Here is a 24,226-nt window from a genome sequence, read left to right as displayed (position 1 = left end):
AGCTCTCACAGGGATTCCAAGACTCCTGGCTTCTCCTCCTATTTCCTGCTGGTGTGAATTGATGGATGTGGATGTATGGGGCCTCTTTTCACTGTTTGTTTGTTTCTTTGTGTGTTTATATGGAGACAGAACCATCTGAGTCACAGTAAGGAATTAGTGGTCATTGTGTTCTTTTTTTCCTCCTTTCAAAAATTCCCATTTCTCATATAGAAGAAAAATGTCAAAATCCTGCTTTTTTGGTCTTTCCTCCCCATGGCCACAAAGCCCGAATATTTCATGGAATTTTCCTCCTAACCAAGAGAAGCCAAGTTGGCCTCCGAAATTCCTAATTAATTTGCCAAGACTGTTTGGGCACTGGAGTAGCAAATGGTGGGATGACAGTCAACACGTGTGAAGAAAGCTGCATACCGTGAGGTTTAAAAGTGGCTCCTTTGCAGTTGAGCACTGGAAGGCCGTGCGTGCGGGTGCACTGGGCTGTGCTCTCCTCTTGGGGCACGGCTGTGCTCAGCCAACCGGGAGCAGAAAGGCCAGTCCTTTGCTCACCCGGGCCTGGTGGGCGGGAGAGTCTGCGGCTCTGGCTGTGGGGAGCCTGCTCCTTGGGGCCTCAGCTCCGACCTCCTTTCTGCTCCCTGCCCTCCCTGCCCACCCTGGAGAAGACAGGGCAGCTCTGCAGTTCTGTGTTCAGTTCGTCTTTCTTGGCCGCGTGCCATCATGTCAGGCCTCGCTGGGATTTATGGTCTGGAGAGGGAGAGAGACCGTCACCCCAGAACTCCCCTCCGGAGCCTATAAACAGAGGTACAGGGAGAAACAGAGAGCCCGTCTTTCCTCTGGGGGCCAGCGGGGCACGACAAGGCGCACGTCCCCAGGGGAGGGTGCTTGAGCTGAGACCTAAAGGATGGGTGGAGACTGGGGCTCCGTGGAGGTCCAGCAGTTAAGGCCGCTTCCAGTGAAGTGGGCACGGGTTCGATCCCTGCTTGGGGAACTAAGAACCCACACGCCCTGTGGCATGGCCAGAAAAAATTACACTCACACTAAGAATGGGTAGAAATCAAGTAGACCTAAGTATATCTGTGCGTTGTGTGCACACGCGTGCACACACTGTGCCCATGGTTGCAGTGTGTTCAGATGTGCAGGTGTGTGTACAGATACACACATGGAGAGTTTATTCCATAAAGAAGAAACTCAGAGTGGAGCCGTTGCCGGGGGCAGGAGCGGGGGGAAGGACAGTCTGGGAGTTTGCGGTGGATGTGTACACGCTGCTGCATTTAACGTGGGCGAGACCTACTGTACGCACTGGGAACCCTGCTCAGGGTCACGTGGCAGCCGGGATGGGAGTGGAATCTGGGGGAGAGGATACGTGGACGTGCGCAGCTGAGTCCCTGTGCTGTCTGCCTGAAACTGTCCCAGCGTTCTCAGTAGCTGTGCTCCGGTGTGAAACAAGTGAAGACAGGATGGGACACAGTTGCGTGGAAGGAAAGGGCGCAGCTGAGCCCTGCCTGCGTGGTGAAGGGCGTTTGGGAGGAATGGTGGTTGTGAGCTAGAGCGGTATCTGTCAGCCGTCTTTTTATTATCTTCCTCTTAAGGAGCATTTTACAGACATTTTCCTCTTAATCATCTCTCTCCGTAAAATGTAGATACCACAGATAGCTGTAGACCTGTTTATGGACTCTCTGTACGTACGAATATGAATGCGTGTGCTTCATACATAAAAAGCGGAAGCCTGGGTTTTACGCTCCAGGAGGTAGTTTTTTCCCCTTTGGGAACTAGGTCACCCCCAGTGAAAATGCGTGAGTTGGAGGGGGGAAGGTTAAGAGACTTATAAAGCTGGATTTTGAATTGAGTCATAACTTTCGTGTGACAGAAGACACAGCCTGTAAGTATAGGGTTTGGAGAGCCGTCGAACGTGCACACCTGCGTGGCTGCCGTCCGCACGGAGCGTTCCCGGCCTCGCGGGGCCCGGTGGCCTCTTCCCAGTCAGCCGCCTCCCGGCAGAGGCGGCCACCGTCCCGTTCCGTCTGCAGAGACCAGTGCAGGCTTTAGCGTCGGGCAGACTCCAGGCCTGCCCGGGCCTCTGCTCTCTTGACTGAGGCCCGTGTGGAGCCTCCTCTGGGTCCGGAGAGGCGGCTGCCGCCCGCCCGAGGCCTGACTGCGCCGTCTCGAGCGGCTCCCCGGCTCGTGGGGCGGGTCCGAGGCTCTCTACAGTCCGGGGTCCTTCCCGCTTCCCGGGGCTCCAGTTTTCCTTGTGACCCGAGAATTCTGCCGGCTCCTCCCACGCCCCCCGTGTTTCTGGCCTAGGCTCGCCTAGAAACCCGCGTGAGCGCGTGCTGAGGCGCTCAGCCGTGTCCGACTCTGGACCCCGTGGGCTGCAGCCCCAGGCCCCCCTGCCCACGGGGCTCTCCGGGAGGACCCTGCACGGGTCGCCGCGCCCTCCTCCGGGGCGGCTCCCGACCCAGGAACCTCTCCTCGTCAGCAGGCGGCCCCTTCACCTGGGAAGCCCCCAGAAGGGCGCACTCTGCTGCGTCCTGAGGCTGCAAGGTCCTTTCTGAACGCACGTCACCCGGCGAGCCTATCCCAGCCTTTCAGAAACCTTGCAGAGACTGACACACGTACACGCTGCGTGTAAATAGATAGCTAAGGAGAACTTCCTTACAGCACAGGGAGCTCAGTGCTCCGTGGTCACTAAATGGAAGGACGTATAAAAAGGGAATCATGCAGGCTCAGGGGGAGGGGACGTATGTGTACCTGTGGCTGATCCATGTTAATGTATGGCAGAAACCCACACAGTATTGTAATTATCCTTCAATTAAAAGTAAATAAAATTTAATTTTAAAAAAGAGGGGATATATGTATACCTATGACTGACTCACTTTGCTGTACAGCAAGAATCTAATATAACATCATAAAACAACTATACTCCAATAGAAATTAATTTTGAAAAAATCCCCGAGAAGATTCCCAGAAGTCCTGTCTGCCTTCTCCCTCCTTTCATCTGATCGATCACATCGCCTTCATCCTGTGGTCCATCCTGTGTTCACCGAGGGCTCAGATTTCTTGCTTGTGTCTGGCACTGGGTCATGGGAGTGCACAGCTTGGGTGTCAGACACAAGATGTTTGAGTCCCAACTTCACCCCTTCCATAGGACCCAGGATAACACACTCTAAGCCTGAACACCTTTCTTTTTTTTTTTTTTCATTGAGTTATCATTGATGGGCAGTATTATTTAAGTTTCAGATGTACAGCATAGTGGTTAACAATTTTTAGGACTTTCCCAGTGACTCAGTGGATAAGAATCCACCTGCCATTGCAGGGGACTCAGGTTTGGCCCCTGGTCAGGGAAGCTTCCACATGCCACAAAGCTTGTGCTGCGACTCCTGAGGCCCGTGCTCTGTCTGCCTCGGCGAGGAGAAGCCCTCACCCCTCAAGGAAGAGTAGCCCCCGCTTGCTGAAACTAGAGAAAGCAGTGAAGACCCAGTGCTGCTAAAAATTAATTCACTTAAAAAACAATTGTTAAAGGTTATACTCCATTTATAGTTGTTACAAAATATTGGCTGTTTTCCCTGTGTTGTACTATAGATCCTTGTAGCTTGTTTATTTATTTTTAATCTTTATTTATTTGGCTGTGCCGAGTCTTGACTGCTGCCTGCAGGATGGTCCGTCTTCGTTAGGGCTTGCAGGGGCCTGCAGGATCTTTACTTGTGGAGTTTGGACACCTGGTTGCAGCATGTGGGAGCTAGTTCCCTGACCAGGGATCGAACCCAGGCCCCGGAACTGGGAGCATGGAGTCTCAGTCACTGCACCACCAGGGAGGTCCTGGTCTATTTATTTTATACATGGCAGTTTGTACCTTTTAATCCCCTACCCCTATCTTGCCCCTCCCCGCTTAAATTCTTCACCTTCAACACGACACTTTAATGGTCGCACTTAAATGAAGCGCGGCCGCACCGCAGCTCGTAGTGAAGAGTAACTGTTTGTAGGCCTCATGTATTATATTGCTTGTTAGAATCTTTGTGCTATTCTGTGTCTTCTGGCTGACTCTTGCTTAAGTAACTTTATGTTTACAAACACATAACACAAAATAACAAAACAGTAGCCAAAATAGGATATCATGGGAAACAGAATCGATGTGATCACATGTTTCTGCCATACTGCAGCATGCGATTATAATTCTGTCACTGTCTTAGAAACGCTAAATCTCCGTTTCTCATCTTAAAATCGCAGTGTTGATTGCTTGATGGTGTGACTGTGAGAATGAGTAAGAAATGTGTATAAAGTATCAAGCCCCTTGCCTGTCACATGATAGCTGTTTCGTGAGCATCAGGTAACGTATTTCATCAAATATAAGATGTATAGGACATAAGATGTGACCCGATTTCAGAGTTTATTAAAGGTGCATCTGAAAATAAGCGGTTACTGGCATTACATCAAATTCCAGTCCCACCGCTGGCTATGTTTGTATCAGTGGGTTTGTTTTTGTTTTTTGTTAATCTGGGTTGGGAAGATCCCCTGGAGGAGGGAATGGTAACCCACTGCAGTATTCCCGCCTGGAGAATCCCATGAACAGAGGAGCTTGGTGGGCTACAGTCCATGGGGTCTCAAAAGAGTTGGACACAACTGAGTGGCTAACACACACACACAAGCTTTTTTTACATTGAGGTGAACCTAAGCACTTTTATTCGCAACTGTGGAAAAAGGAATCTTTTAGAAACCAAAGATGGCAAAGTTTGGAAGTATCTCAGTGTGGTCCTGAGCTGTTCCCGAGTCGGTCTGCTGTGGGATCCAGTGCTGGCTTCTTGTTTATGCTGCTTACTTATTTGTTTTTGGTTGTTCTGGGTCTTCGTGGCTGTGTGCTGGCTTTTTCTGGTTGCAGCGAGCAGGGTTACTGTGTGGCAGCGTGAAGCCTCCTTGCAGGGCTCCTCTTGTGTGGAGAGCAGGCTTGAGGTGCATGGGCTTCAGCAGCTGTGACGCTCTATGGTGTGTGGAGTCTTCCCAGACCAGGGACCAAACCCACGACCTCTGCGTTGGCAGATGGATTCTTATCTACCGCCCCACTTGGGAAGCCCTCACACTGGCTTTCTTTGCTCTCTGTCCCAGGAAACAGAAGGGCAACTGCTGAGACATGCACAGCCTGGAACCCCTCAGTCCTTAACAGATAGATAGGAACTCAGTCTTTCTGTGTGTTGTGTGCTGTGCTCAGTCGCTCAGTCATGTCCCACTCTTTGTGACCCCACAGACTGTAGCCCTCTGGCTCCTCTGTCCTTGGAATTCTCCAGGCAAGAATACTGGAATGGGTTGCCATGCTCCCAACCCAGGGATCAAACCCAGATCTCCTGCACTGCAGGCGGATTCTTTACCAGCTGAGTACGAGGGAAGCCAATTTTTCTGGGTCCTAACTACATAGTGTGAGGCCAGCTCCCGTCAGCCCTCTGCAGGTCTCTTTAAAATCAGGTAAACCCAAGCCTGCCTCCAGGTGTAAAGTCAGGGACCTCCCCAGACTGACCTAAATCTGCTAGAAATTCGAAGCTGTTCCAACCAAGGCTGGACATCCTTTTACAAAGCTATACTCCTGGATTTACCCATGACCAATCCAAGTGTCATGGGAAGTAAAGATAAATATAGTAATGTCTTTCCTGTCTCTGCAAATGTGTGACGTACAGAAGATTCCACAGTTTAAGGTGGTATATCAGTTACAGTTAGCTTCCTTTATGAGCTATGTGAAATCTTGGAAACAGTGGTTAAGATTAGTATTTCTTTGCCACATGAAAGTTGAAAGAAAGTTGGTTCAAGACCGAGATATGTCGCTGTGGTCTGTGCTTTCACTTTGTTCACTTTCCATTCGCAGCCCCACCTCAGGGTCTAGGATGGCTGCTGTCACTCCAGCCATTAGGCTTACGTTCCAGCTCTCCATAAAGTAAGAAGGGAAGCAGAAGGGCACTATTCCTCCCTTCAAGATACTTCCGAGAAGCTGCACGCACTGCTCCTGTTTATATCCCACTGACTAGAACATGACCACAAATGGCCGCACTTAGCTGCAAGGGAATCTGGGAGATGTTGCATTTACTCTGGGTGACTCTGATGGATTCAAGTGTGTCCTGGTCCCGAAAGAAAAGATATATTGAAGTCCTAACTCTCAGTACCTAAGAATGTGACTTTATTTGGACATAGGATCTTGAAAGAGGTAATCAAGTTAAGATGAGCTCATTAGGCCTTCATCCAATTTGACTGGTTTACTTATTAAAAGGGGCTATTTGGACATAGATCCACACAGAAGAAAGATAATGTGAAGTACATGTGGAGAAGATGGCCACGTGATGGCGAGGGATGTATCTACACGCCGAGGATTGCCAGCAAACATTGGATGCTGGAGGGTGCAGGGAGGCTCCTATAGAGCAGGAGAAAGCCCGTGGCCCTGTGGGCACCATGATCCCACACTCCCAGCCCCCAGAAGGAGGGTCTCCTACAGAGCAGGAGAAAGCCCGTGGCCCTGCGGGCACCATGATCCCACACTCCCAGCTTCCAGATGGAGGGTCTCCTACAGAGCAGGAGAAAGCCCGTGGCCCTGTGGGCACCATGATCCCACACTCCCAGCCCCCAGAAGGAGGGTCTCCTACAGAGCAGGAGAAAGTGCATGGCCCCACAGGCACCGTGACCTCACACTCCCAGCCCCCAGAAGGAGGGTCTCCTGTAGCACAGGAGAAAGCATGTGTCTCTGCGGGCACCATGATCCCACACTCCCAGCCCCCAGAAGGAGGGTCTCCTATAGAGCAGGAGAAAGTGCATGGCCCCGCGTCACCGTGATCCCACACTGCCAGCCTCGAGAGCCTGAGACGGTGAATCTGCGTGCCTGATGCACGTGGTGCCCTGTGGGTCCTCTGGTAGCAGAACAAGCGAGGCCCCTGTGCTTGTGGAACTTTAGGTCCAGAGAAAAGGCAGATGGTAATTCTTCACTCAGATATTTAATTACAAGCTGTGGTGTGTCTGTTTGGTGGGAACATGACTGGGAGCAAGACTTGAGGTCTCAAATACACATTTTTGTAAGTTTGCACGTTTCATTCATTTTCAGAATTCCATGCTTAAGGTTGCAAAGTCATGTGCTGAGCCTGCCCTTTAGCCTTTAATTTTAGAGTCTCTTACTTCTACCCATCAGTTTTTTCCTGCCAGATCAAGTCAACGATTGTTGGTATGGCAGTTACAGCTTGCAGGTCTCCCGGGAGGGCCTGTGAGGGAGAGGGAGATGATGGGAGCCAAGTCAGGAGGACGTTCATTTGGCAGAGGCTCGGGCCCCTGGAACGGGAATCACGGATGTTGAGTTGATTGAATGCTTTGTTTTCCACATTCCTGTTCCTCCTCCAGTCTCTTCCATCTCAGTGAACATCGTTACCGTCCACCCAGCTGCTGAGGCCAGAAATCTAGAAGTCATGCTTGCCTTTTTCTTTTCCCTCCAATTCCAGATGCTTCCAAAATGTATCTCAGATGCCTCTTTTTTCTTTATTTTCCCAAATCCAAACCACTGTCTCCTCTCACCAGGACTACTGTGGCTCTAACTGGTCTCCTTACACCTACTCTTTTTTTCTTGACATTAAAAAAAATTTTTTTTCAAAGTTTCGGCTGCGCTGGGTTGCTGCACACAGACTTTCTATAGCTGCGGCGAGCAGGGGCTTTTCTGTAGCTGCAGTCCTGAGCTTTGCGTTCCGGTGGCGGCTCTTGTCACAGCACGGGCCCCAGGGCATGGAGCCCCAGGAGTTGTGGCGTGTGGGCTTGACGCTCATGGGGTCTTCCTGGACCAGGGGTCAGACCTGAGTCCCCTGCACTGGCGGGCAGCCTCCCAACCCTGGACCCGCAGGGAGGCCCACTTACACCCACTCTCGCAGTCTCGTCATTCATTCTCCGCCCAGCAACCAAGCCAGCCAGGTCCTGCCGCTCCCCTGCTTGACAGCCTTGGTTGGTTCCATGTTGGGATCAGGTAAACTCTCAGAGGGTCACTTTGGCCTCCCGGGCTCAGGTGATCTGACCTCTGCTTGTCTTTCAGACCTTCTCTCCTGGCCTCCTTCCTCTTTGCTCATCTCCATCACCACATTTTAGTTCCTCAAGCCAGTGGTTGCTTTCTCTCCATAAAGTGAAAGTCGCTCAGTTGTGTCCGACTCTTTGTGACCCCATGGACTATACTGTCCATGGGATTCTTCAGGCCAGAACACTGGAGTAGGTAGCCTTTCCCTTCTCCAGGGGATCTTCCGAACCCAGAGATCAAACCCAGGTTTCCCGCATTGCAGGCGGATTCTTTACCAGCCGAGCCACCAGGCAAGCTTGCATTTGCTGTTTCAAGGCTCCTTGTCTTCGACACCTCACTTTACACGCTTCCTCCTCTTTAGTTCGGCTGGGAAGCCTTTTTTCACTTGTTTGTGTCTCACTGCTCGGCACGTGGGATCTAGGTTCCCCAGTCAGGGCTCAGGCCTGCACCCTCTGCAGGGGACATGTGGTCTCAACCACCAGACCACCAGGGAAGTCCTAGGAAGGGAAGTTTTCGTAGCATTTCTGCCCACATCTCATTGGCTGAGATTGTACTGTTCAGCCACTTCAGAGGGGGCTGGGAATTTGAGTGTTTCGTCTTCTACCTTTCCTAGGGCGAGAGAAAGAGTAGACGGAATGAAGTGAGTTGAACCAGACCGACAGTGTGAGCCAGAGCCCTCACCGCTCTCAGAGCTCCCTGCTTATTTCCTTCACAGATATGTTTGTGTTTTCTTTGATCCCTTCCAGGACACGTGCTCTGTGGCAGGGATAATAGCTAACCTTTTTTTTTTTTTTGCTACATGCGCATTGAGCGTTTGTTGAGTCAATGAATTAACTTCTGTGGGTAGAGACAGTGGAGAGTCTACTTCGGGCAGCATCACCGCTTTACTAGACTAAAAAAGCTTAGAGCGGCAGGCAGACAGTGGGACTTCACTCTAACGCCTGCCACCCACCACGTGACACCTAACAGTGCTCATCGTTATTTTTAAAATCTCAGTTAATGATTCCATTTATTCATGGTCAAATAAATAATTGGGAGTCCGTTCCCGAAGCTCTGTAATTAATATTCTAAAGCAGAGAGACAAATATAAGGTGTCCTGCAGACCAGCAGCGCCATATAATTCATACGAAAATCACGGGCGTCTGGCCTGGTACAGAGTTGGTGCCCATGTTTGTCTTCTAAATGAATTTTAAAATGGATGTCCAGACAATGTATTAGTTATTTCAGATAAAGAGGCAGATGGCACTGAATGCAGTTGTATAAAACGGTAGCCTTTCCATTTAACATTTTGGGGCACCCGTCCGGTCCTTTCAGGAGATACAATGGAGAACTAGTGAAAACACTTCTAAGATCAATTAAAGCCACATTGGTCGAGTGATAGTACGTGATGAGAACCGTGCTACGTTATCTCTGCTTTATCACTGAAAACAGCAATTCTGGACAGAGGTATTGTCTCCATTTTTACAGATGGGAAAAAACTGTGGTTCAGAGGGTTAAGAACTTTGCCTGAGGTTAAGATTTGTGTGTGATTCAGGCGTGCCTGGCTCTGGGCCCTGTGCTTTGGAACTGTTATTGTAAATGTGTGGAACTGATTATATCAAGAGAAAAAATAAGCCAAAAATGCCCTTACTGTGTCTTAGGGATTTAGCTGCTCCTGTGGACAGAGGATAATACTGAGTTTGGGTTGGCGCCGCCCTGGCTCTTGTTGTGAAACTGTGTCCTCCAAGAGCATGACCGTGATGGAGGGCATTCTTGTGAGCTAAGAAATTCAAATGAATAAAAGGCTTGACAGTACAGGCTTGAGCTTTGAAAACTGGAAAGAATGTGTCCGTGTCTCCGAGCTTTGTGTATCCCAGGGATTCGAGTGGCCCAAAGCAGTTCATTTTAGGCTGTAATATGACAATATAAGCTGGGCTCCGGAACGAGTATGTTCTGCTGGTTGGAAGGCTGAGAGCATGAATGAACCTTAGTGTCCCGTGATAGACAAGCATAGATCCTCCTGACGATGTAATTGTCAGGAGCCTCACGCAGCGCCCATACTAGGCACCGTCAGAAACCTTGCTCCACTCAGCGCTTCGGCACCTGCTTCCCTCCACTGTCTGTCTGTCTGGCACTGGTTCGGTCCTCATTCTGGCTGAGCCCTGTCTTTAGATCTGTCTGCCTTTGCCCTAAGGATCCGTTTCTTGCTCCGTTTGTCATTCAGCTGTGCACACACATCCTCCCCGTGGAACCAGAGAGCGGACCTTCAGAAGGCCTCCGGGTTGGCAGGGACCCGGGTGGCTCTGGTCCCTGCAGGCCTCTCTGGGCCAGAGTAGACCTTGCTGGGTTTTCGACATCGCTTTCAAACTAGTTTGACTTCTGGGGGAAGAAGCTGTTGACAGCGTTTAATGGTCATTGGCTAGATGTTATTCTTGGCTGTCATCCAGGGTAGATTTATAAATGTGTTTGAAGTTCACCCATATAAAAATGTCTTTTGAATAACACCAATAGAAGTGTTATTTCCACTACCAGTAATCAGAAACTTAGAGCTGAAAAGATTCCACTGGTTCTTAACATTATGTACGGGTCATGTGCCTCTTTGAGAAAGGAGTGACAGCTGTGGGCATTTTTCCTGGAAAAAAAGGGCTGTGTGTGTGTGTGTGTGTGTGAGAGAGACAGAAAGTGGGAGACGGGATCACAGCTGTGCAGTTTAGCGCGGTTTATGGATCATCTACCTTTGGACCCCAGGATCTAAATCTCCTGGTCTAACCTCATTTTACAGGTAAGGACAGTCAAATCCACAGAAGTGAAGTGACTTAGGCAGGCTTAAGGAAGATAACCAGAACTAGGCTCTGAGCATGCCTGACTGTGCTGTGAAATTGTGTGTGTGTGTGTGTGTGTGTGTGAGAGCGAGCGCGAGCGAGCAGCTTCACGCCTGGCCTGCCCTGGGGAAACCCAGTTTGCATTATTTCCATCCCGTCTCTGCTCCACCCCCGCCATGATAGTCATTTCAGTAATTAATATGGTCTGGCCTCTTTTGAGTTTATATTATGTTCAACTGTTTTTAATAGTAATAATGAAAATGCTTTGCTTTGGTTAAACATAGGTCAAAGAATATTACATTTCTCACAACTTCCTGAACCAGAGCTGAGCAAGTACTATTAACTCCATTTTACATGTTAGAAAATCAAAGACCCAAGTTAAGTTGTTGCGGGCCAAGTACAGAGTGAGTTCCAGCTCTTCTCATCCGTGAATTCCAGCTGGGGGACTGGACTTCTGTCTAATCCTCTTGTTTGAAACGAGCATAAGCAGGAACACGCAAGTCCTTGAGTGAATGCCCAGACCACTGTTCCTCAGCTTTCAGCGTCCCTCAGAATCACCTGGAAACCCCGACAACAATATCCAGAGGTAGGGACTCCCTGGTCTGGGGCGAGGCTGGGACATCAGCACTTTTCAGAAACTCACAGGTGATTTCCCCGTGCAGCTGCCGAGTGAGGCGCACCACCCAGACCCTTAAAGGATGCGCTCAGCGCTGCCTCATCCTTCCGGTGCTCGGAAGAGAGGCTGTGCGGGCTCCGTGCCTCAGGTTCAGGCGGAAGGCGGGGTTCCGTGGCTTCTCTCTGAGACACTGCAGAGGCGCGTGTGTGGTGTGCGCTCGGCACGGAGGTGTCTCCTCGCCGCGCATTGGTTCCAAGCATATTTGACTCATGATGTCACACTTCTCACGAAGCCGGACGGCAGCCCCCAGCCCCCTGACCGTGTGCCCGAGCCCCCGTGACGTCTGCGACCAGCGCAGCAGCTTTGAATCGTTGCAGCTGGGCCTCGTGGCATTCCAGAAGCCCGGCTCCCCAGAGCCAGCCTCAGACACAGCTCTGCCCCACGTCCCAGAGGAGGGCTGGGCTTCCAGGATGCGCTTCCAGCCCCTTTGGATGACGAGGCTGCCACAGAGCTGCCAGGGCACAGCTGTGGTCCCGCAGCCTGGGAAGATTCCACTGTGTCCTGTTCTCTTTGAACGGCAGAAGTTTTTTTAAAAGAGAAGGAAAATGTACTGAGGCAAGTTTAAGGAGGTTGATTTCTTATGAATTCAAATACGCGTCGGGTATTTCAGTTTAAAACGTGGATTTTTCTCTGCCAAGGAGAAACTGTTTCTTTCCCGCTCCTCCTTCATGCTAGGCCTGCAGCCACCCAGATTTGGCTGCAGCTTCTGCTGAGTGGGGAAAAGCTCCCAGGGCAGGCGTTGAGATGCGGCTGTCTTGCTGGGGGGCGGGGAAGGCCAGCCATCTGCCCAGGAGGCCCCCAGAGCCCTCCCCACCCCAGACGAGAGAGAAAGCTGCCTTTGTCTGGGGCCGCGTGTGACCAGCTGCTGGACCTCGGTGGGGCCACAGTGGCCAACTGCACTGCGCTCTGGCCTGCATGAACCCACAGCTGGGCCGATGAGCTCAAGTTCCAGAATAATCAGGGCCAGGCACAGACCTCATCTTTGTGGGCCCAGAGGTGGCATGACCGCCTGCTGCCTTGGAGAGGTCAGGGGGCAGGGTACCAACTGTTCTTTGTGTGCTAAGTCGCTCAGTCATGTCCGATTCTTTGTGACCCCATGGACTGTAGCCCACCAGGCCCCTCTGTCCATGGGATTCTCCAGCAAGAATACTGGAGTAGGTGGCCGTGCCCTCCTCCAGGGGATCTTCCCAATGCAGGGATCAAACCCGGTCTCTTATGTCACCTGCATTGGCAGGCGGGTTCTTTACCACTGGTGCCACCTGGGAAGCCCCGAGGGGCTGTGGGCCACCCCCTTCCGTGTCAGCTGGAACCCAGAGCTGTGTGGCCTGGCGTGGTGCCTCTCAGACTCGGAAAGTCTGTCACTCCCTCTCTCGGAGCTTCTGATCGTGTGGAGGTGGGATATATACACAGAGAGAGCTGGGAAAAAATACGTGTCTGTAACTAGGTATTCCATTTTGGGTTTTTTGTTTGTTTTTTAGTGTGTATGTCTGCACCAGCTCTTCTTTGCAGACGTGGGATCTCTGGTTGCAGCATCTGAGACCCTAGTTCCCCGACCAGGGATGGAACCCGGCCCCACCGTGGAGCATGGAGCCTTAACCTTAGGACTGGCAGGGAAGTCCCGGGCGCTCCGTTCTGCAGTCCGGAGTCCACGCCCGCCCCCACTGCGCCATTCACCGGCTCTGTGTCCTGACCCCCAGTGTGAGTCCTCGCCCCACACACTCAGCGCCCTGGGGCATGTTCCGTCTCATCTGGAGGCCAGCACCAGTTTCTCCGTGTCTCATCCGCATAGCTGTGCCTCTGAGTCCTTGCTCGCCTTTGCCTTAAACCTGCCTCTTCTCTCAGTCCTCAGCTTCCATCCTCAGATCTTTCAGTCCTGTCTGGCCAGTCAGCTTCCATCTTTATGTCTCTGTCAGATTTCCGCTGCTGGAACCCGAGCTCTGACTCGCTCATCCTCTGTCTCAAGCCTGTGTGACTGTTCCTGTTTGACGCTTCTTTTAGAGGGTCTGGTGGTGGGCAAGAGAGTCCTTCTTGTTGGGCTGGCAGTGGATAGAGCAGATAGATACAGGCTGGTGGTTGGGGCGCCTGGGCAAGGTAGAAGCTGCCAGCCCTTCTGCGTTCATCTCTCACCTCAAGGGCAACCTAGAGCAAGCTGTAATCCCGTTAACGTCGCTGCGTGTGTGTTAATAACTTCTCCCTACTACTCATTTCCTTCTCCCTGGGCACTCAGTAAGTCCCTCCGTTGTTTATGGTTCCCAAATTGTCATTTCTGGTTGGATGACTCCAGCTTTCTTTCCTGAAGGTTCTGGAATGGGATTATTGGGGAGGCTGGAGAAGAAATCCCTGGAGGACTATGCGGGACCCTGGGTGGGGAAGATGCCCTGGAGAAGGGAGCAGCTCCCCACTCCAGTACTCGGACCTGGAGAACAACATGGACTGTATGGTCTGTGGGGTAGCAGACAGCTGGACACGCTGGGGTGTCCTCGTGTGTATGATTTCACGGCCGGTGGGGTTGAAGCCGCTCTCCTCAGCCGGGGGCAGGACTGCAGGACCCAGGTCCGGGGCCACATAGGGTGGGGCGGGCTGCACTCCACGGCGTCTCTGCGGGCCTCTGTCACCAGGGCAGCTGTGAGCCATGCCGGCTTGTACACCTACCTTCCAGATGCTACGCACATTTCTCCCGTGCTGACTCGACTCCGAGGCTGCCTTAGAGAGGGACTCTGGGAAATGGACTTCTTGCTTGGCCGAGTTGCCACTGCGTAGCTCTGTTCCCTGGTTTATATGTATGCCCTTCCTAATAAGTGGCCTCAGAATGTTCCTGGTACAAGTATGAGGGGGGGAGGGGGAGAATAAACGTGAGATCCATCCAGTGAAGGAGAACGAGGTACCCTCACGAGGGGTAGCTGCTTCTCTGCCTGCGGTACTGGCTGTTGTGTGTGGAATTGAGTTGCATAATCTAGAATGAGGTTGCTTTCACCGTTGTCTCTGTGAGCAGAAACCCGCTCTGTCTGCTTCCCTCTGGCTCCTTGAGGCCAGGGCCCAGAATGGATGAAGTGTTTAAAGTAGGAGTCCTCGGTTTGGTCTTCTCTCTCCAAACTTCTAAGAGAACTGGTTCTGGCAAACTCGAGCTGTCTACACGACCTAGCTTATTTTGGCTACTTCGTGAAAGAAGCAATATGACCAGGCTGAATATGACCATCTGGAAAATGTTCCTGGAAGCATTTTTGAATGCCCAGAATGGAAGTCAGCTTTTCAGGGTTAGCCTATAATCACTTTCTTACATACAGGCTTAGTAAGAAGAGTTTGGTCCTGGCTAAGAATCCAGTGGATTAGCCTTAGAAGTAAACATTCATGAGAGCTGACCGGGAGGGCAGACTGCTTAATGCGACTATGTCTGGTATGTCCTCTGGGCCTGGTGGGAAGGAGGAGCCCGTCTCTGCTGGGCTCAGACTGGCGCTACACCCGTTGCCTAACGCGTGTCGTCTCCTGTCGTCTTCGTCACACAGCCCTACGAGCTGCAGATTAGCTGTGTCTTACAGTCGAGGCTGAAAGAGTGACTCACAGCCTCTGCTTGTGCAAATCAGTGACAGAATGAAAAGCCAGATTCCCCCAGGTCTGCCTGGCTCCAGGGCCCTTAATCTTCCCATCATATCATGGTGCTCTTCGCGTCAATTGGCATTGTTCTCCTTTCTGCTCTTCAGCTCGTCCATCTGGCTAATCTTGGCAAAATGTGTTATCAGCTCTGCCAGGGGTTAGGCATTTCTCTGGGAATGGAGATATTGGAGGGATGCCCAGTCTTCAAATCCACACATTCTCTGGGTCTGTGTGTGAGGCTTCCGAAGTGGACCTGCCCCGGAGTGTCACACGCCGGGCCGTGCCCTCTCTTTGCCGCTGGACGGCGGGAGCCGGGAGGTGGCCGGCTTTCCTGCCCCAGCCCAGCGCCGCGTTGGTGTGGAGCTCTCCTGACCCTTCGGCGCAAGTCCCTGAGCTGAGACGGTCTGGGGAGGCCAATCGGCAGCCTCTTCTCTGCGCACGGATTGCTGGGTCCTGAGCACGGCCCTGGCCGCTGGTGGAGTCAGGAAGGGGCTCCGCTCTGCTCCCTGGGAGCTCTGCTCCCCTTAGCCTTCTCTAAGACTGTCTAAGGGTCTGGGTCCCGGATATCCTGCCCCTCAGGAGGTTGCTCCATGCTTAGTCCTGTTTATAATCCTTTTACTTTTCCCGTCAGAACACTACCAGCTCGACAGTGGCCTGTGTATCTGTACAGAGTGCACACACACGTGCGCACACACACAGGAGCAGCAGCGCTCCTGAGGAAGTGTGGAGGAACGAGACCCGCCTCACTTGGGAGCCCCTGGTCGCCCAGCGCGGAGGAGCCCACACCCCGGTGCACGGGCCCGAGCTGGACCCTTGGTGGGGACTGGGAGCTGGCAAGCTGTGCAGCCGGCCTAGTGAAAATATTTAAAACAAACAGAAGACTAGACTCAATCGTACATGCTAGAAAATACCATCAATGCACAGCAGACCCCGCCTTGTGATTAAAATAATATATGAAAACACCTGTGGGGTGGGATGGGGTGGGAGGGAGGCGCAAGACAGAGGGGACATGTGCATCGCTGTGGCTGATACACGCTGATACGGCAGAGGCCAACACAACATTGTAAAGCCATTATCCTCCAATTAAAAACAAATTAATTTAGAAAATATATGAAAAACATATTGCATTTGTGAAAACAAATTTGTAATGCATGTTTCTGCACAAAAACATGAATAACCTTATGAACAACATTACTGTCTTCTGTATCTCATTGAATTTGAACATCCTGGGTATATTAATTTTACATTTTAGTATAATTCAGAAAAAAAGCATAATTTCTGGGTGTCAAATAGCGAACGACAGAAATTCTAAGGGTAAACTGCTAATTGAGTAAAGGTTTCTTGTGGAGGAAAGAATTCAGGGTCAGCGAGGAAGTGTGACCTGGAGCTTCTTTGCTTTGGCCGTCAGCTCCTGTGGGAGCGAATGCTTGTGGTCAGAGCGTGTCTCCCGCTGGTGGAAGGCCCAGTCTGCAAAGAGGGGGAATTCTAGGGAGCTTCCTGCATCCACGGGGCCGCCAGCTGTGTGTGGGAGGAGCGGGGGTGTCATCACGGCATATCTCCTGCCGTGTGAAGGCTCCCGGGTGTCAGACTCCTCCAGCAGAGCAGGACGTCCAGGGAGTCCGGGGGTTATCGGCGCCTGCATTGCTTCTGTTCAGTTCCCTGAACCTGGGCAAACCACCGGGCCAGAAGCGTGCTGTCTTTAGCTCAAGCAGCCCTTGGACGCGGTCCCCATGCAGTCATGAGTTGCCTGTGGGGGGTGACGGAACTGCCAGTGTGGACCACAGATCCTCTGCCAGCCTGGCCCGCGTCTCAGAGCATGGCCAGGAAGGCACACGTTCATCCTGACTTTGGGAGCCCAGGCTCTCTGGACTGACCGCGAGCTCCTCACGGCCGAATCCCCACCAGGGCGTCACGACCACCTCCACCCCCCGCAACTGAGCAGAGTGGACCAAGGCTGGCCTGGGTCTGAAACACACCTTTGACTGCTCTGGGCTGGAAGGGAGCAGACTCTTTCTGAAACCAGCCAGCACTTTGAGTTTTTCCGTTGGCAACAGAAGTTCTTTACTGGTTTTTGTTGTTGTCCTTGTTGTATTGTGGAAGAAGGTTGTTCTTGCACACGTTGGTGTTCCTTCAGGGCTAATTGTGGAGTCTGCTCTCCGGGGACACCGCAGAGCCGCATAGCCTCTGAAAAGGCTCCGAGCGCAGGGGAAGGCTGGAATTCTCTGGAGAGCAGCTCCTGTGTTTGTCCGAGAGCCGGACCTCTGCCTCCTCCCACGCCAGCCACTGTCCAGCCAGCTGCATACTTGGTGGAGAGATTTATGGAACTGAACCTACAGCTGCAAGTTTTCTTTCTTTTTTTCCAGGAGCAGTGTTGCTCTGTCAGAGCTATTACGCAATAAGCATAGACACACAACTTACTTCCTCCAGGAATGTCCAAAACTCCTGAGTAGTACCCTTGTTGAACCTGAGCGTTTACAAACATAAAGCTGTGGGTGGAAGGACTCACGCAATAGGCGTAACTGCCGTCTCGACGCAGCTTATGTCTCGAGAGCTCTGTCCAAGGACCATCCCTGAGTGTAGTTAAATGCTGTGTGACTACTTCAGTTCTGAAGCGACTTTTTTAAAGTGAATATCTTAGGGACAGGAGCAGAGATTCTTCTAACTGAATCCCACTGTTCTGCTTACTTTAAAATTATGCTGATTATTTACTGTGGCTTATGGATTCTTTATCCTTATGGAGTTCTGTTGGATTGGGAAACTTTTTCTCTGATCACCCTGTGGGGTTTTTTATGTTTTTCTTTTTAAAATTTTTCTTTCTTTTATTGAAGTATAGCTGGTTTACAATAGCATGTTAGTTTCAGGCGTTCAGCACAGCAAATACCTATCACTGAGTCAGCAATTCAGAAAATAAATGTGTATGATATTCTTCTTCAGATTCTCTTCCCTTATAGGTTATTACAAAATATTGAGTCGAGTCTCGTACACATGTCACACGGCTCATCCTTTTTGGTTGTCTGTTTTTTATACAGTAGCGTGTATACATTAATCCCAACCTCCTAATGTATCCTTCCTATTTAAATTTCTCCATTTAAAATAAGTATGTTTAAATTTCTGATATGAATGAAAAACTGCAACTTGACATCTATTTCTGTTTCCCAAACCAGAACCCAGCTGGCTTCCCACCTGTGGACCTGTGTGATGGTATGACTCTGTTTCAACAGTCTGCATCCACGGGGCTCTTTCGGAGGGAGAGGTTGTACAGGAAGAGGGACAGAGAGAACATTTATTTAGCTTCACTGCTATTAAACACTGGGCTTAGTACCTCATCAGGTTTGATCCCCATAATAAGTACAATCCCCATTTTACAGCTGAGTAAAGTATAACTCAGAGAATTTGTAGCTTGGCTGAACTTGTAAATTATAAAAAGAGTTTAAAAAATTGATTGTACTGTATAGAAAGTGTACAAATTATTCATGTACATCTCAAACTGTATTACAAAGCACATCACTAGTGAAACTGCTACCCAGGAATTCTGAGATCATGGATTAGTTGTCTGCTTCTGAAATTTGTGTAACTTTATCGTTCTGCAGTCTTCATATTGGGGACGGCAGTGGACGGCAATTGGGGACGGAAGTGGACGGCTGGAGCATAGGTTATGCACGCATGTGACACTTGGTGAGGCCAGTCGCCCTGCCCTTCACTGAAAGTGAAGAGGGATAATCTGCACCATGACTGTAACGCATCTTGTTGCCGTTGTTGGCCTCACGCCTGTCGCATCTTAGTTCCCCGACCGGCTTCCCCGACCGGAGATCGAACCCACGCCCCCTGCTGGAAAGCAGAGTCTTAACCCTAGACCTCGAGGAAAGTCCCTGTAGTATGTCTTTTAGACCTCTGCCGTTGCTGTTATTTCGCCTGGAAAATCCCATGGACGGAGGAGCCTGGTGGGCTGCAGTCCATGGGGTCGCTAAGAGTCAGGCACGACTGAGAGACTTCACTTTGACTTTTCCCTTTCATGCATTGGAGAAGGAAATGGCAAGCCACTCCAGTGTTCTTGCCTGGAGCATCCCAGGGACAGGGGAGCCTGGCGGGCTGCCGTCTATGGGGTCGCACAGAGTCGAACACGACTGACGCGACTTAGCGGCGGCAGCAGCAGTTGCTGTTATTTACGTGTTGAGAACGCTTAAGTACGTGAGAGCACCTCCTCCTACACTCCTTCTTTTGTACTCTTCTCAACTTCATGTCTAAAAATCGTGTCTCCCTTGCAAATGTCATGTAAGCAAACTCCTGGCCTAGTTCTTAGCACCTAAGCAACCAGGAAACCAAAGTTGCTATAACAGTTGTTCAATACTTGTTTGATCACTAATGAAGAGGAGTCATTTTTTCTTTTTCTTTAAATTTTTTGACTGCGCCACATGGCTTGCAGGATCTCAGTTCCCCAACTAGGGATCGAACCTGAGCTACAGCAGTGAAAACCCGGAATCCTAACCGTTAGGCAACCAGGGAGCTCCCAAGCAGGTATTTTTTCTCATACTAGAGCTGAAAGATGCTGTAAAGTCTCATATAATAATATACATTTTTTCCCAGCCAGCCCAATTGATCAAATGAAGAACTAATGCTTGGAGAAGTGACGTAGCATGTTCAGAATGATTCAGCTCTCTGGGTGCAAAGCAAAGACGAGACTTTATCTCCTGACTGCTAATCCAGGGCTTTCTCCTTTGCCCCGTGCTTAATTTGCATGTGTGTATAGTCTCTCAGTCATGTCTGACTCTTTGCGACCCCATGGACTGTAGCCCTCCAGGCTCCTCTGTCTGTGGAGTGAGTTGCCACTTCTAGTCCCAGGGATCTTCCCAACCAAGGGATCACACCTGGGTCTCCTGCGCTGCAGGCTGACTCTACCACTGTGCCCCCTGGGAGCCCCCTTGGGGAAATCCTCACTGGGCAGGCAGGAAGGAAGGAGAGAAAGAGCAGATCCCAGAGACACACGTTTTAGGATTTTTTCTTTTTATGCGAATAAGCTGAACTTTATAGATGACTGAAGGGTGCCTCACATTGAACATGGCAACCCCCGTGCTGTGTTGATACCTGATACCAACATCCTCACCCACCTACAGAAGACAGGCGCTCCTGAGCCTTCTGCTGGCTTGTCTCCATTGGGAAGCAAAGTTCGCAGTAACAAAAAGGGAACGTCAGTTAAAGGCACAGATTAGGTGATGTAGTCGCCATGGCAAATGGTGTGGCTTGGGAGGTTTTCTGGCTGAGTTATATGCAGCGTTGTTACCAAGGGTCATTATGCAATCCTTTATTCACCTTGAGTCCTTCCTCTGGAAATCTTTAAAATCTGCACCCAGGAATCATCACTGTTCACCTCACTCTAGCAGAAGAGTTATGAATAAATGTGGTTATTTAAACTTTGGTTGAGGATCATGAGACCTGATAGGTCTAGCCCAGTTGTAAAGATTAGTCTGATTTATGCTTTTTTTATTTCAGTATTTATTTTATTTACTCATCTGGCTGTGCCGGGTCTTAGTCGTGGCACGTGAGTTTTCAGTTTTCGTTGCGGCGTGCGGGGTCTTCAGTTGCAGCGTGCAGACTCTTAGCTGTGACAGGTGGGATCCGGTTCTTTGACCAGGAGTCGGAGCCCGACCCCCTGCCTCAGAAGTGTAGAGTCTTAGCCACTGGACCACCATCCAGGTCCCTGTGTTATACTTAAAAGAGTAAAACTGCCCCCTTACCATTTTCCTTATCATTTCCCTGATGATGATGAAGTGAGCATTATTCCATTTTTCAAAGATGCTGGAATGAAAAATCAAATCATTGTCCTTAAGAGACTTGTGTGTGAGAGGTGCTTAGATACCACATCGAGGTGTGTTTCCGTGGGTATCAGGGGCCATTTGGGGGAAACTGATCATCACTCAGGGGACAAGGTAGCCTGGGGCTTCAGTATACAAGCATGTAAAGAACTTTGGGAAAATGTTAGGTGGTCCTGTCAGCCATTAGAATGCTGCCCATGTGGACTGGCAAGCCGCACCCTGAGAAGTGATCCAGGCGTACGGATCAAATGGCTGGACTTTCCAGGTATGGATAAAAAAAGGAAAGAAACTTAAAATCACCCATTAAGAGACGGTGCTCTATTAAATACTGATGCTGTTGCTTTCACCGTCTTGTACGTTAGGTTATGGAAGCCATGGTGCAATAATTTGGAGCAGAGTTTAAAGAACTTTCTGGCGCTAGTGGTAAAGAAAGGGAAAGTGAAGTCGCCCAGTCGTGTCCGACTCTTAGCGACCCCATGGACTGCAGCCCACCAGGCCCTCCGTCCTGCCTGCTAATGCAGGAGACGCAGGAGACATGGGTTTGATCTCTGGGTGGGTGGGAGAAATCCCCTTGAGAAGGAAGTGGCAACGCACTGCAGTGTTCTTCCCGGAGGGTCCCGTGGGCGGGGGCTGGGGCTGTACTCAGTAGGGTCACAGGAGGTCGGCCACTGCTGAGCATGCGTCAGTAAAGAAATAGCAACCATTAAAGCATAGTTTTCTTCTTTCTAAACTTTCAACAGCTTTCCAGTGTTTCCTAATCTATTCATGACTTCCTTAATCTGGCCCCCCTCAGCCGCCCTCTGGTTTGGATACCTTGGCTGTGAAAGAGCCTCAGCTTCGTCCTCGGCTTCGTCCTCGGCAGGCTTGGCCGTGGTGTGTATTTGCCACAGTGACTCTTGACACCGGGGCTCGCGTGTGGCTGTAACTGTGTGTGTGCTGACATAATGGTGGTGTGGTGGTTTGGGGTATTGCATTTTGAGCAACTTGGATATTATCTCTGACAATAGATCTCAGCTTGAGCATGTCATACATTGTTATTATTCATTTTGAAGTCTAAGAAAGAAAGAAAGTGAAGTTGCTCAGTCATGTCAGACTCTTTGCAACCCCATGCACTATAGCCCACCAGGCTCCTCCGACCATGGGATTTTCCAGGCAAGAACACTGGAGTGGGTTACCATGTCCTTCTCCAGGGGACCTTCCCAACCCAGGGATTGAACCCGGGTCTCCCGCATTGCAGGCAGACTACCATCTGAGCCACAAGGGAAGCCCTCATTTTAAAGTTTAGAAGATAGCAAAATTTGGCTTTATGGATGAAATAGGAACTTCCCTGGTGGTCTACTGGCTAAGACTCCACACTCCCAATGCAGGGCTCCCGGGTTCGATCCCTGGTCGGGGAACTAGCTCCCACATGCCACCACTAAGACCTGGTACAGCCAAATAAATCAATAAATATTTTGGAAAAGTAAAAATTTTAAAAATGAAAGAGATTGCAGGCAAGCAGTAAGTACAGTAACATCTGAAATGTCAGCCCTCCTCTTGTATTTGGGGTTGTTGATTCTCAGAGCTGTAGAATGTATTCAGTTCAGTTCAGTCGCTCAGTCGTGTCTGACTCTTTGTGACCCTATGGGCTGCAGCATGCCAGGCCTCCCCATCCTTCACCAACTCCTGGAGCTTACTCAAACTCATGTCCATTGAGTCAGTGATGCTGCTGCTGCTGCTGCTGCTAAGTCGATTCAGTCATGTCCGACTCTGTGCAACCCCATAGACAGCAGCCCATCAGGCTCCACCGTCCCTGGGATTCTCCAGGCAAGAACACTGGAGTGGGTTGCCATTTCCTTCTCCAATGCATGAAAGTGAAAAGTGAAAGTGAAGTCGCTCAGTCGTGTCCGACTCTTAGCGACCCCATGGACTGCAGCCTACCAGGTTCCTCCATCCACAGGATTTTCCAGGCAAGAGTACTGAAGTGGGGTGCCATTGCCTTCTCCGCGAGTTGGTGATAAGATCTGACAATTCACATTTTCAGCAAGCCCTTGAAAGGTGACTTATATTTGCAGTACAGCTTGAAAGCCGCTGTTTTATCTTGGGATGGGATTTTCACTTAGGCAACTGAACAGCAAAAATGCCTCAAACAGGCACTTCCCGGCGGTCCAGTGGTCGAGCACCCACTCGCCAATGCAGGGAGCCTGGATCCGCTGCCCACTCGGGGAGGACCCCACATGTCGGAACAGCCAAGCCCCAGCACAGCCAGAAGCAGACCAACAAACAGTTTTCTACACGTTGGCTTAAATAATGTAGACTGAGTTTGTAGCTGAAACTTCTAACATGTAACTGCCTCAAAATAAGCTTCTTCACTAATCAGCGTACTTCCTGTCACAAGGAACGTTCTAGTAGGGTAGCTGGGATGCCTGGTGGGGTTTGTAGAGAGGAATTCTACGTTTTGTAGGAGCTCGATTAGGGTGATCTCTAGACACATCTGAGGATTCTGCTTGATTGGGAAATTCAGTGTTAGCCTGCCCATCACACCTTGGTTCTGCTTTCTGTCTCCTTTGATTGGACAGGCTTCCATTTCCTACTCACTGGGACTCAGCTCTCCCTGATTCTTTTCTGTATCCGTCTGGGTCTCTGTCTTGCTCAGTGTTTTATTATTTTCGGGAAAAGCCTGAAGCAGCCTTCCCTTCCAAGCCTTCCTTCTTTTTCAAGATGAGAAAGAAAAAAAGAACAGCCGAGAGTGGCTTCCGTAGGAGAGTTTCCGTGGCAGGGATCCCAGTGCCTGGTGGATACAGGTTTCCCGGGTGGAGAGAGGACACCGAGGTAATCTCGCGTGCGGTGTGTCTCCTCCACCTCACCCCTAGTCTGCATGAAGCACTCAGGTGATTGTGATGGGCCCAGCCATACAAGGACTACTGGGCAGCTGTACAGCCCCAAGTGCACCCTGGCTGTTCAGAGGCTAGCGGCTAGCATCCGACCGCCAGCACGGGGCAGGGGGATTAGAGGCGAGGTTGCTTCCTGGGTTTGGCTCCTTCTCGGGAGGAAGCCTGGGGCGCAGCCTCAGTGTTTATCCAGCCTGACCTCAGCCCGAGGTGTCCGAGTCCTGCCTCTTCTTCTTGTTACCTCCTACCCGACCGACTCCGGTTTTCAGAACCTCTCTGCACTGCCCTGCTGCTCAGAGACATCACGTACCCAAGACTTGGGGAGGCTTTATTCCTCGTCTTCATTAAGGATGGTGTAGTTCGTTTGCTCAGGCGTGTCCAACTCTTTGCGACCCCATGCACTGCAGCACGCCAGGCCTCCCTGTCCTTCACCTTCTCTCAGAGTTTGCTCATTAGGGATGATGTCTTCCATT

General features: G+C 50.7%; 1 protein-coding gene across 4 annotated transcripts in view; it reads left to right on the top strand.

Annotated features, from left to right (window-relative positions):
* Window positions 1-24,226, top strand: part of DEPTOR (DEP domain containing MTOR interacting protein) — a 159,965-nt gene that overhangs the window by 125,760 nt on the left and 9,979 nt on the right. For 2 of the 4 annotated variants that reach the window (XM_025264943.3, XM_025264944.3), the window contains exon 9: window positions 15,705-15,995. The exons of 1 other annotated variant lie outside the window; for it this stretch is intronic. In XM_025264943.3, coding sequence (XP_025120728.1) covers window positions 15,705-15,941 — 237 coding nt within the window. In that variant the 3' untranslated portion in view covers window positions 15,942-15,995. Of the gene's footprint in view, window positions 1-15,704; window positions 15,996-24,226 lie in introns of those variants that run through there. One more of the 4 variants, XM_025264940.3, reaches the window with a different exon arrangement.

Source organism: Bubalus bubalis, chromosome 15 (assembly GCF_019923935.1).
Source record: "Bubalus bubalis isolate 160015118507 breed Murrah chromosome 15, NDDB_SH_1, whole genome shotgun sequence".
NCBI lineage: Eukaryota > Metazoa > Chordata > Mammalia > Artiodactyla > Bovidae > Bubalus > Bubalus bubalis.
The sequence above is the reverse complement of the archived record's forward strand: the minus strand, read 5'-3'. Positions and strand labels throughout refer to the sequence as shown.